The sequence below is a fragment of the Ranitomeya imitator genome, chromosome 6 (genome assembly GCF_032444005.1).
Source record: "Ranitomeya imitator isolate aRanImi1 chromosome 6, aRanImi1.pri, whole genome shotgun sequence".
Classification (NCBI taxonomy): domain Eukaryota; kingdom Metazoa; phylum Chordata; class Amphibia; order Anura; family Dendrobatidae; genus Ranitomeya; species Ranitomeya imitator.
The window spans coordinates 49332343-49344322 of record NC_091287.1 but is presented as its reverse complement, the minus strand read 5'-3'; the positions used below and the strand labels follow the sequence as shown (position 1 = coordinate 49344322).

At 42.6% G+C, this 11980-nt stretch overlaps 1 protein-coding gene across 1 annotated transcript in view; it reads right to left on the bottom strand.

Moving 5' to 3' along the window:
- Positions 1-3889: 3889 nt before the first annotated feature.
- Positions 3890-11980, bottom strand: part of MTPAP (mitochondrial poly(A) polymerase) — a 42165-nt gene continuing 34074 nt past the window's right edge. Inside the window, exons 6-9 of the mRNA XM_069729638.1 lie at positions 11199-11425; positions 8631-8723; positions 6357-6430; positions 3890-4509 (exon numbers count right to left, since the gene is read on the bottom strand). Coding sequence (XP_069585739.1) covers positions 4177-4509; positions 6357-6430; positions 8631-8723; positions 11199-11425 — 727 coding nt within the window. The 3' untranslated portion in view covers positions 3890-4176. The remainder of the gene's footprint in view (positions 4510-6356; positions 6431-8630; positions 8724-11198; positions 11426-11980) is intronic.

Here is an 11980-nt window from a genome sequence, read left to right as displayed (position 1 = left end):
ACGAGGAGGTGCCTGCCCTTTAATGAACCTGAAGCGTCTGACAAGTGGAGCTCACCTCCGTGCGCCATACCACAAATCTCACTCCTGTCAGGGACTGCAGTAAGGTTTCTGGCATAAGTAGTCCCACAACTTGTCATGAATTAGATGAGCGGTGGCTTCAGGCCCCCTCCACGCCCATATCCTGCCTTAGAGCTGCTAATTTTGGCAGACGTGGAAAAAACAGGTGTGCCAAAAGTTGAAAAAATGATGTGCAACTTCAAGTCGACACTTTTTGTGCCAATTTTTTGGTGTAAAAGTTTTGATGATTCAGGTCCCTGGTGTGCACATACCCATGATAATCTATCGGGCTGCTCACTTGTCCTTGTATTTTTGCAGATCATGTTGTCCGCACCAAAACACGGATACATGTTCGAATTTTGATCAGAGTGATATATCAAACTTGGTAATGCAAGTCTATGGGTCCGTGAAAAACATCGTACAGCACCCGGAAGCCGTCCATCTGCTCTCCGATTTTCACGTTTGCTTGATAGGAGAAACTTGAGAAAACTTTTTGTGTGCCAAATAAAAACTGACTAAACTGACGGTTAAAAGGGACACTGATGAAAATCTGATCCAAAACACTGATAGAAATCCGTCCGTTTTTCGCGTAAGAGGAAAATCACTGATGTCTGAACAAGCTCAAAGAGCGTTACCAGCTACATTTTTCTTTTTTTCTAGACAGGTTATCCAAAAAAATCAATAACCGATAACATTTATTGTAGAAGCATTGGTTAATAAACCCCGAAGACGAGTAAAGGTTACATAAGTCTATTGCTCCGAATACCGATATGATCCCATCGGCCGCATCCACTGTGAGCTGTAATATGAGGATCACAGATGACTCAAATTTTTTGTTTCAGACAGTGAAAAAAAAATGTCCGATTTTTACAGACTCTCCAAGAATTTGTGGACGGTTGGCAATCCCTGAGTATAGGAAATGGTGTCCCGTCATTTTATTACATCATCCGTCTACACCCAAAACCACATTATTCTACTGGGTGGTGATAAATGCAGAGCGGCGGCGACATACGGGAAAAGACTGTGGGCACATGAAACACACAGACGATTAGTGGACAAGCAATTTATTTGCTTTATTATGATAAAAGGAGTTTTCTATAAAACATAAAGACATTTAACCCCTTCCTTGTGGGAACATTCTGGGCCTTTAATGATCAGTACAAGTTATCAGATTTCTTTGTACTGTATCGGTCTAAACTTGTTTTCTACTTGCTTTTTTTTATTTTTTTTTAATTAAAAGTTATTTGTGAATTTTTTCCCCCCCATGACAAATTATTTTACTACTTTCCTTTTTTATAGGATTTTCTTTTGTTTCATCTTTAGGGTATGTGCACACGTTGCGGATTCTCTGCGGATCCGCAGCGGTTTTTGCAGTGCAGAAACGCTGCAGATCCGCAATTGATTTACAGTACAATGTAAATCAATGAGAAAAACAAAATGCTGTGCACACCTTGCGGAAAATCCGCTGCGGAAACGCTGCGGTTTAAAAGAAGTATCATGTCACTTCTTTTTTTGTGAATCTGCAGCGTTTTTGTACCCATTCCATTATAGAAAACCGCAGGGGTAAAAAACGCAAGAAAACCGCAGCAAAGACGCACAAAAAACGCGGCGGAAACGCACAAAAAAACGCGACAAATCCGCAGGTGCGTTTTCTGCCAGGAGAGGCAGAATCCGCACCAGAAATTCCTAAGCCTAATCCGCAACGTGTGCACATAGCCTTAGGAGCGCACCGCTCACCAGCCTCTCGGATTGCCCCAGGGTGGTGGGCTCCTGAAGATTGACAGTCCGTGCCAGCAGCATGGTTGTGCCACTAATGCGAACTGTGCACACGCTTGTTGGTCCAGTCGGGGCTTACATTCTAACCCTCCCAGAAAATGGGGACCATAGACTAGAATGATGCTGACAAAGCGAACGTTCGTATTGTCATGCATCTAGTATACGGCACCGTCGGTGTATACGCTGGAATCCAGTTTTGCGGGGGATTCAAATGTAAGCCCCGGCAGGACCAACAAACAGGAGCACAGTGTGAAAGCAGCCTTAGTGACTGCAGCTTGCAGACCTTATTCCATGCTGCTGAATATCCAGCGTGTTTAATACAGGTCATGCTAGAAGTGTGCCCTCCAGTGGAATTCTGGAGAACGATCATCTCCCCGGTACAGGGAAAGGCAGCGCTGGTGGTTAATTACAATCCCGGGAGCTGCAGGTACCATTAGTTCTGTGTTGTGGCTCATTTATTTTCGCCTTTCAGATCCATTTATACCGAACTAGATCGTTTAATCAGAAGCAAATTAAGCAAAGCACAAATTAAAGAGTTTTCTAGGAATAGATTCTGCACCAGACTGGAACAGAGAGTAGATTAGAAAGTCCGAGCACATCTACAGCTCTGGGAGTTAAAAAAAACAAAACATTTTACTAAATTAACTTGTACCGGACTAATAAGTTAAAAGAAATTAATAGCAGTATGTCACCTAATCTGAGAGCAGCATAATGGAGAGACAGAGACCCTGATTCCAGCAATGTGTCACTTACTGGGCTGCTTGCTGTAGTTTTGATCAAATAATTGACTTATCAGGAGAGTATCACTAAAGGACTGGTAAACCTGCTACCATATAGTCCTTCATATTCATGATTTCTGTATTACCCCATCATTGATTGGCAGCTTTCTGCCTATGCACAGTGTACGCTGAAATCTGCCAGTGATGTGGGCAGGGTTATATAAAGCTCATGGTTCAGAGAACTGCTAGATCTTCAGCAGATAAGACCATGATTGTTTCAAATCTACAGCTAGCAGCCCAGTAAGTGACATCACTCGAATCAGGGTCTCTACCTTTAAAATCATGCTGCTCTCAGACGGGGTTGTAAAAATTTGGTGACAGATTCCCTTTAAAGGGATATTCCTAGCATTGAACATTATAATCTGCAGGATTGGTGAGAACTTTCTGATCGGTGAGGACGCCTGGGCCCTAAAGAGCCACGTTAGAACAGAGCAGTGGACTTAGATAAATGGAGCTCAGGTGCATGTGGTACTGCCCGAGATCGCTGAATGCAACTAACTCCATTAGTCCCATAAATAATGATCCCTAAGGGCCCCATTCTTGGGATCTGTGGGGGTCCCATTGGTCGGACGCCCGCAGATTACAAGGTCATCATCTATCCCTAGGAATGGTGATCATTTTCAATGTTTTCGTGGTAGAAAATGTGTTTCACAGCATATATACCATTAGGCATTCAACGAGGTACTGCAGCACTATAATATAACCTTCATATTAGTCTGGCATGGCTGTCTTTCCACCCTCATTACCAGACTGCCCCCCAAACCATGTCTCCATAGTATGGTCCTTCCTTCTCTGGCATTCACTACAATACCCAGAAGACCCGCCGCTGCTGTGAACTCCTGGAATCAGGAATATAATGAGCAGCCCCCTTTTTTTATCCAAACTGATAGATGACACCTGATGGTAGAAATTCAAGGACAATTTATGCTGCAATTCAGACAATGTGAGAAAAGAGGTGGAAACGCAGGTATGCTTTGCGGAGAACCATTAACCCTTCAATTTTAGGCTTCGTAGTGGTTTTGTATGGTCGGGCTCCAATTAGGCACATTAATTAAAGTCTTAAAAATCTGCATTGTGCTATTCCTCTAGGAAATGTAGGAACATGTTGACTCCCTTCTCGCTTTTTTTTTTTACTGGACCTCGTGAGGGTGAGTAACAGTTTATTTTATCATTTTCAATATGGGGGCTAGGATTATGGGAAAACGTAAAACTGTATATTTGTCTCTCGTCCCGTAATATATACACTTCCTTCTATCGATAAGAAAGCACAGCCAATATAAAGAATAATAATTTTAATAAATTGACAGTCTCTGTGTTCTTGCTGTACTGTACATGACAAGTTCATGGCAGGGCCGGTGGTCTCCGCGATTAGTGCCCTGTAATTAACGCACCGTCTGCCATCTTGTCTGTTGTAGACGATCCAGTTTTTTTTATATAAAATCAGTAAAAGAGCACTTGATGGCTATAAAGTGGTGATTACTCCGGGAGGTGTGCTCGGACAGCGCAGTTCAGGAGAAGTTCTGGTGCGGAGCTGGGCTTTTTCCGATGAAGCCTACAACCATGGTCAGTGCTCCACTTTTCTCTTTCCTGTATTACCATTGTCCTTCAGCGAGTCCAGCAGACCACCGATCCTTTCACTGGCCAATATCTTTTTCTTCCTCTTTGTGGTGGTTTCTCTGTCAGAGCCGTTCGTGAGTAATATTGAAGCGAGGCCCCAGGGTTTCCCAATTTTTGCAGATTCTCGGACCTGGTCTTGTAAGATGAAGGCGCTCTCCTGAGCGAGGTTCACAAACCTTTGGAGCTGGGGCTGGTTGACATTTTTACTAACGTTTAGTGTCTGTTCGAATGGATTCTGGATGTAGAGAGCAGCGACTTCTGGTTTGTTCTTTTCTAGGCCCTAAAGGACAAAAAAAAAACAGATTAATGAAGATCAATGTCCTCTAACTAAACCAAAGTTTGTGCAGATGGCTTCAACTGAAACCAAATATGCTTCTTATGAATGTCACTTTGGCCTAGAGGAAAAAAAAGCTGCTACTAGGAAATAATGCCACATTAAATTTGGTCACCAAATAAGTGGGTACAAAAGTAGTCCGTAAATGACAGCACCTTTATGTCTAGAGGCCGCAAGACAGTGCGAGCTACAGCTCATTCCCCTATGGATAGCAGGGCCGTCAGTGACAGCTCAGCTCCCTATGGATATAGTAGGGGCATGTCAGGCTGTCAGTGACAGCTCAGCCCCTATGGAAAGCAGGGACATCAGATTGTCAGTGCTGTGAGTGACAGCTCAGCTCCCTATGGATATAGTAGAGGCAAGTCAGGCTGTCAGTGACAGCTCAGCCCCTATGGATAGCAGGGGCAAGTCAGGCTGTCAGCGACAGCTCAGCCCCTATGGATAGCAGGGACGTTAGGCTGTCAGTGACAGCTCATTCCCCTATGGATAGCAGGGACATCAGGCTGTCAGTGACAGCTCAGCCCCCTATGGAAAGCAGGGACGTCAGATTGTCAGTGCTGTGAGTGACTGCTTAGCTCCCTATGGATATAGCAGGAGCATGTCGGGCTGTCAGTGACAACTCAGCCCCTATGGAAAGCAGGGACGTCAGATTGTCAGTGCTGTGAGTGACAGCTCAGCTCCCTATGGATATAGCAGGGGCATGTCGGGCTGTTAGTACTGTGAGTGACAGCTCAGCCCTCTATGGATATAGCAGGGGCATGTCAGACTGTCAGTGACATCTCAGCCACCTTATGGAAAGCAGGGACATCAGGCTGTGAGTGACAGCTCAGCCCCCTATGGATATAGCAAGGGCATGTCAGGCTGTCAGTGACAGCTCAGCCCCTATGGAAAGCAGGGACGTCAGATTGTCAATGCTGTGAGTGACAGCTCAGCTCCCTATAGATATAGCAGGGGCATGTCGGGCTGTCAGTACTGTGAGTGACAGCTCAGCTCCCTATGGATATAGCAGGGGAATGTCAGGCTGTCAGTGACAGCTCAGTTGCCTTATGGATAGCAGGGACGTATCAGGCTGTCAGGTATTTTCCTTTCCGGATAACTGCCAGGCTAGTTAATTGGCTGGCAATGTTAGGTCATTCTCAACTGTAGCTTCAGTTCAGTGGAGTGTTTACTCTGTATTCTGATCTTTTGTTGCCGGACCTTGGATGTGCCTTTGACATATTCTGACAGTTACCAGACCCCAGACTTTGCCCCTGTTTGTCTTATCAGTTTGTCTTTGACGAACGTTATAGGCTTTTGACCTTGGACCTCTTGATCACTCTGCCTCATGGCTTGTTCATGAGTAGTGAATAGAGATGAGGAAATCTTAACTTAAACGTTATGGGTTCGGGGAGAGTAAAGAGGGTGAAGTAGGGGAGAGGGGAAGATTTTCCAGCTCCAAAGTTCGATTCCCCATTGATTTCAATGGGGTTTGGGTTCAAGTTGGGGAACTGTTCTGGTACCCAAATCAAACTTAGTACTAAAGTTTGGGTACCAGAACCATAACTTCCACAGGTCTGCTCATGCCTAGTAGTGGCCAGTGTGACACCTCTATTCTGCTGTGCATGAGGCTGGCAATTTTCTTCACCAACAACATGTTGATGGGAGGACTGTAGCATTGGGGCGAGCAACGATCAGCTTAGCATCAGGGAAACCACCTAAGCAAAGGCGATTCTCCTGGTAAGAGTAATCCTTTAAATACTGCAGCCCTCCAAGTATCTGCTACAAAATTCAGTCTCCATGCAGAATATACAAACCTTGCGAATATCTATGCAATTGGTTTTGAAGTCAAATTTTCCATAAAACTCCAGGAATTCAATGAGAAGAATATCTACAAAAAAATATATAAAAACACATTTATCATGATGACCTGGGTTACATAGTTCTAGTAAATCCGCAACGTTCACATCTTGTTCTTCCATCGCACATGAATCATTTTCAGCACTAATATCCAGGTAGTAGCCGGGAAGGGAAGAGTGAAAAGCCTCAGCTCTCTTTGCCTTAATGGCAGTCCTGATTGCATCTTGGCTAGTAAGAATGGATTCGGACGGCCATAATGTGGTGGCCATACAGGGGAGTCTCACAAAATTAGAAAATCAAAAAGTTAATTTATCTCAGTTCTTCAATACAAAAAAGTGAAATTCATTATATAGAGTCATTACTAACAGAGTGAACTATTTCAAGTGTTTATTTCTGTTAACGTTGATGATTGTGGCTTACAGCCAATAAAAACCCAAAAGTCATTGTCTCAGTAAATTAGAATACTTTATAACACCAGCTTGAAAATTGATTTTAAAATCTGAAATGTTGGCCTACTGAAATGTAAGATGAGTAAATGCACCCATTACGTGGTCGGGCTCTTTTTGTAACAATTACTGCATCAATGCGGCGTGGCATGGAGGCGATCAGCCCGTGGCACTGCTGAGGGGTTATGGAAGCCCAGGTTGCTTTGATAGCTGCCTTCAGCTCGTCTGCATTGTTGGGTCTGGTGTTTCATCTTCCTCTTGACAATACCTCAGATTCTCTATGGGGTTAAGGTCAGGCGAGTTTGCTGCCAATCAAGCACAGTTATACTGTTGTTTTTAAAACAAGTTTTGGTACGTTTGGTAGTGTGGACAGGTGCCAAGTCCTGTTGGAGAATGAAATTTCCATCTCCAAAAAGCTTGTTGGCAGAAGGAAACATGAAGTGCTCTAAAATTTCCTGGTAGACGGCTGCGCTGACTTTGGTCTTGATAAAACACAGTGGACCTACACCAGCAGATGACATGGCTCCCAAAACCATCACTGATTGTGGAAACTTCACACTAGACCTCCAGCAGCTTGGATTGTGGCCTCTCCACTCTTCCTCCACACTTTGGGACCTTCATTTCCAAATGAAATGCAAAATTTATTTTAATCTGAAAACAACACCTTGGACCACTGACAACAGTCCAGTACTTTTTCTCCTTGGCCCAGGTAAGACGCTGCTGGCGTTGTCTATCGGTCATGAGTGGCTTCACACAAAGAATGTGACACTTGTAGCCCATGTCCTGGATACATCTGTGTGTGGTGGCTCTTGAAGCAATGACTCCAGCACCAATGATTCCACGCCTTGTGAATCTCCCCCAATTTTTTGAATGGCCTTTTCTTAACAATCCTTTCAAGGCTGCGGTTATCCCGGTTGCTTGTGCACCCTTTTCTACCACACTTTTTCCTTCCACTCAACTTTCCCTTAATATGCTTGGATACAGCACTCTTTGAACAGCCAGCTTATTTAGCAATGACCTTTTGTGGCTTCCCCTTCTTGTGGAGTGTGTCTGTGACTGCCTTCTGAGCATCTGTCAAGTCAGCAGTCTTCCCCATGATTGTGGAGCTACTGAAACAGACTAAGGGACCTTTTTAAATGCTTAGGAGCCTTTGCAGGTGTTTTTATTAGTTATTCTAATTTATTAAGATAATGACTTTTGGGTTTTCATTGGCTGTAAGCCATAATCATCAACATTAACAGAAACAAACACTTGAAATAGATCACTCTGTTAGTAATGACTATAGGAGTTTCACTTTTTGTATTGAAGAACTGAAATAAATTAACTTTTTGATGATATTCTAATTTTGTGAGAAGCACCTGTGTGTAGGCTTCAATACCTGGACTTGCTGCAGCTGTACTGAGCCGATGAAATGGTGAGTTATGTCTACTCAGAAACTGTGGGAGGTATTAATCTAGGAACATAAAGACGCATGACCCCGGTATATGTGGTAGGATTGTGAATCTTACACAAACCGTCCTCCTTCAATCAGAAAGAGCAAGCACTATCCGATATTACATATTTATGTAGATGGGAATAACCCTTTAAACAATGAGGAAATAAATTGATGTTTTTCAGGATCATGCACCCCACTAAAGAACTGCCAGAGAAACCCCTTCAAGTCAGAGCACAGTGCAATGTAGTCATGCTACCCCCCAGCGTACTGACGACAGTCCAGGGTGGGGACTGCGATGATGAATGTATGGGCACATCTCTCCAGATGCCTTGCACCCACATCTGACTTACCGAGGGTCTCTGTATTTGCAGTCTGTTTGATTTTGTTAAGATCGCCGACAAACGTGCAGTCGTTGCCATCAATGATGCATTTTTCCTTTTTACCTGAAATAAAAATTTTTTTATCAGAGTTTAGTATTACTCCTCCATTAGGGCTGATTAAAGTAAGAGGGAACTGCCCCTCCGCGTACCCTCTAACATATCGAACAAACACATTTATGTGGTAACAGCCTTAGGGTACGTTCACACATCGTGTTTATGCCGCGAAAAACAAAGCATTTTATCATCACAGCAAAGTCTCGTGCACACGAGGCTTATTTTATCCTTGCGGATTTTAAGCAGTTTCACATCTTCAGCTGCCGATTCCTTCGTTGCATTTAAAGCATTTTTCACCCATTTTCATGAATGGCGAAAATGCATAGAAAAAATAAAACTGCATCGAAACGCGTTTTTTTTTTTTTGCTGCCAGTACATCAGTATTTGCTGCAAACACTGAATGTGTGCACATAGCCTTACAGTGCTGGAAGTTTCCTTCTTAGGCCTCTTTCACACTTCCGTCGTAAAAAAAACGTTCAAGTGAAGGTTTTTTGTTGTCCGTCACGTCTGCCATTTTCGACCGCGCATGCGCGGCCGAAACTCCGCCCCCTCCTCCCCGGACTGCAGAATGGGCAGCGGATGCGTAGAAAAACTGCATCCGCTGCCCACATCGTGCAAAACTTTCACCACGTCCGTTGGTACGTCAGCTCGACGCATTGCGACGGACCTGTACGGACGGAAGTGTGAAAGAGGCCTTACCCACCTCAATGAATTCTGTAGTGTAGTGTATGACACTTATCAAAAAGCGCATAATAAAACAATGGCTAAAAAGATTGACAGAATAGTTGAAACAAAGAATCCACCAATTTTTATTTTTTTTTGCTTCATGTATTCTATCAATCATTTATCCACTGCGTCAATTACACTGTTTCTGAAAGAAAAAAAAAAGCCATGTGTTGTACTACAGAATTAAAGGGACTGTCACCTGAATTTGGAGGGAACAATCTTCAGCCATGGAGGCGGGGTTTTTGGGTGTTTGATTCACCCTTTCCTTACCCGCTGGCTGCATGCTGGCTGCAATATTGGATTGAAGTTCATTCTCTGTCCTCCATAGTACACGCCTGCGCAAGGCAAGATTGCTTTGTGCAGGCATGTACTACGGAGGACAGAGAATGAACTTCAATCCAATATTTCAGACAGCGGGTAAGGAAAGGGTGAATCAAACACCCAAAAACCCCGCCTCCATGGCTGAAGATTGTTCCCTCCAAATTCAGGTGACAGTGTCCCTTTAACTGAGGCGAGTAAAGAAGAAATTTCTAGCACTATATGTGTCGTGGTTTCCCTTTGGATTTTTCTATAACACTCCACAAACATCTAATCGCTGGAGGTCTGTCTGGAGTGGCCGACTGTCAGTAGAACGAGAGAGGAGATTGCTGTGTGGATTTGTTTCCCGTTGGCTTTTTCTCAGGTGTCGCATGGTGTAGTGGAGCTGGCAGGAGATGAAGTGGCTTTTTGAGTGCTGCTGTCACCTTCGTCTACTGATTGATAGGGGGCGCTGTGGTCATAACATCAGCCCAACACTGGCACCTTCTTAAAGATGCTTATCATAAAAAAGTATTCACATGAAGAACAGAAAAAAAAAACCCTCTCCCCCATGATCCCTCCTGTACCCCAATTTCTGAGACGCTCCGGATACATTTAGGTCCAGGTGTGAATGATATAAGGAGATAATTTATAGGACTTGTGAGTAAGTGCTGCTTACTAAATGAGACGCGTCACTGGGTCCATAATGTTTATTGTAGGATTATTTGCGCCTCCTGTTAAGACTACATCAACCTTTGCACATGCAAAATAATGCAATTATATTTTTTTTCCTTCTTTCTTTTTATTTTATTTTTTTAATACATAGAAAGGAAAAAAAGGATTAAAAGCAACAACTCGCACCACAATTAATCAAGCTCTTATACATCTGTCTAGACAGAAAAACAAAAAAAGTTATGCCTCCTGGAAGAATAGGAGAGAAACCAAACAAAACTTAAAAATGGACTGTAGATGCCATAGGCTAAAAAAAAAAAAAGAGAAAGAAAAAAAAAAATCCATGAAGTTTAACCAGGCTAGGGCAGAGATACACCTTGTAAATTGCATTCCCCTATAAGACACCATGCTTAAGGCCACGTTCACATGTTCAGTATTTGACATCAGTATTTTACAAAAGTCAAAACCAGGAGTGGAACAATCAGAGGAAAGGTAGAATAGAAACACGTCACCACTTCTGCATTTATCACCCACTCCTGGTTTTGGTTTACAAATACTGATGTAAAACACTGATCAAATACTGAATGTGTGAACATGGCCTAAGAGAGAAAAAAAAGACTCAACGTGGGACACAGACTGGAAGTTTTGGAGCAGATCATTGTCTATAATGTGTGAAAAAAAAGTCCTGTTAGTTTAATGCAGATCCAAAAAAATAGGATTACCTTCCTTACAAACCTCCTATAATTTAATTATTTTTTTTTTAGAAAAAAAAAATAATTGTTTCCTTACCTGCAAGACTTTTCAGTTGATCAAGTGTTGGAATAATGGGAGAGTTTCTCTTCTGTAAGAAGAATAAGACCATCATAGTGAGGGAGAAATTGGTGATCCACTGTCCAGGGATGGAGCTAGTGATCCCATGGGCACGAGCCCAGCATCTCACAGCAAACACCAGCGCTCGCACCCTGTGGTCCAGGTTACTGTATATGTACAGAAGCTCAGAACACCGCAGTGCAATTCTAGAACGCAAAGAAAATGATTGAGTTAAAAAAAAAAAATTATATTTCTTAAATAACATGATCAATCCATGCCTGATTGAAATAGGCTTCATATATTTGAGTCACTTTCTATAATCAGCACTGATAATGAAGAAAGGAAATTCAACTAAATGGATAAATACTGGCTTAAAATGACACTTTTACAATTAATCCAGCAGAGGGCGACACAAGCTTAGTAATAATTTCCTGTTCCCTACAAAAACGAGCTGAAAAATATAAACAAATCTGTACTAGTGAAGCTTACGTTATTGATCAGATTTGTGCATTAAACTCACAAATTTACTTGGCCCGTGACTCTTTTTTTTTGGCTCTAAAAAAAAAAAAAAAAAAATTGACACTAGGACAAAAAAAAAAAAAATCGATGAAAATCATACCATATTCATGAAAATGGCCGTTTCATTTCGTATGCCAAAAAAAAAAAAAAAAAAAAAAGTGGAAGACTCAATGAGGCCTAAGTCTGTAGAATATATCCTCACCATATTACTGACAAATCTAGGAAAAAAGTCTGCAGAGCTG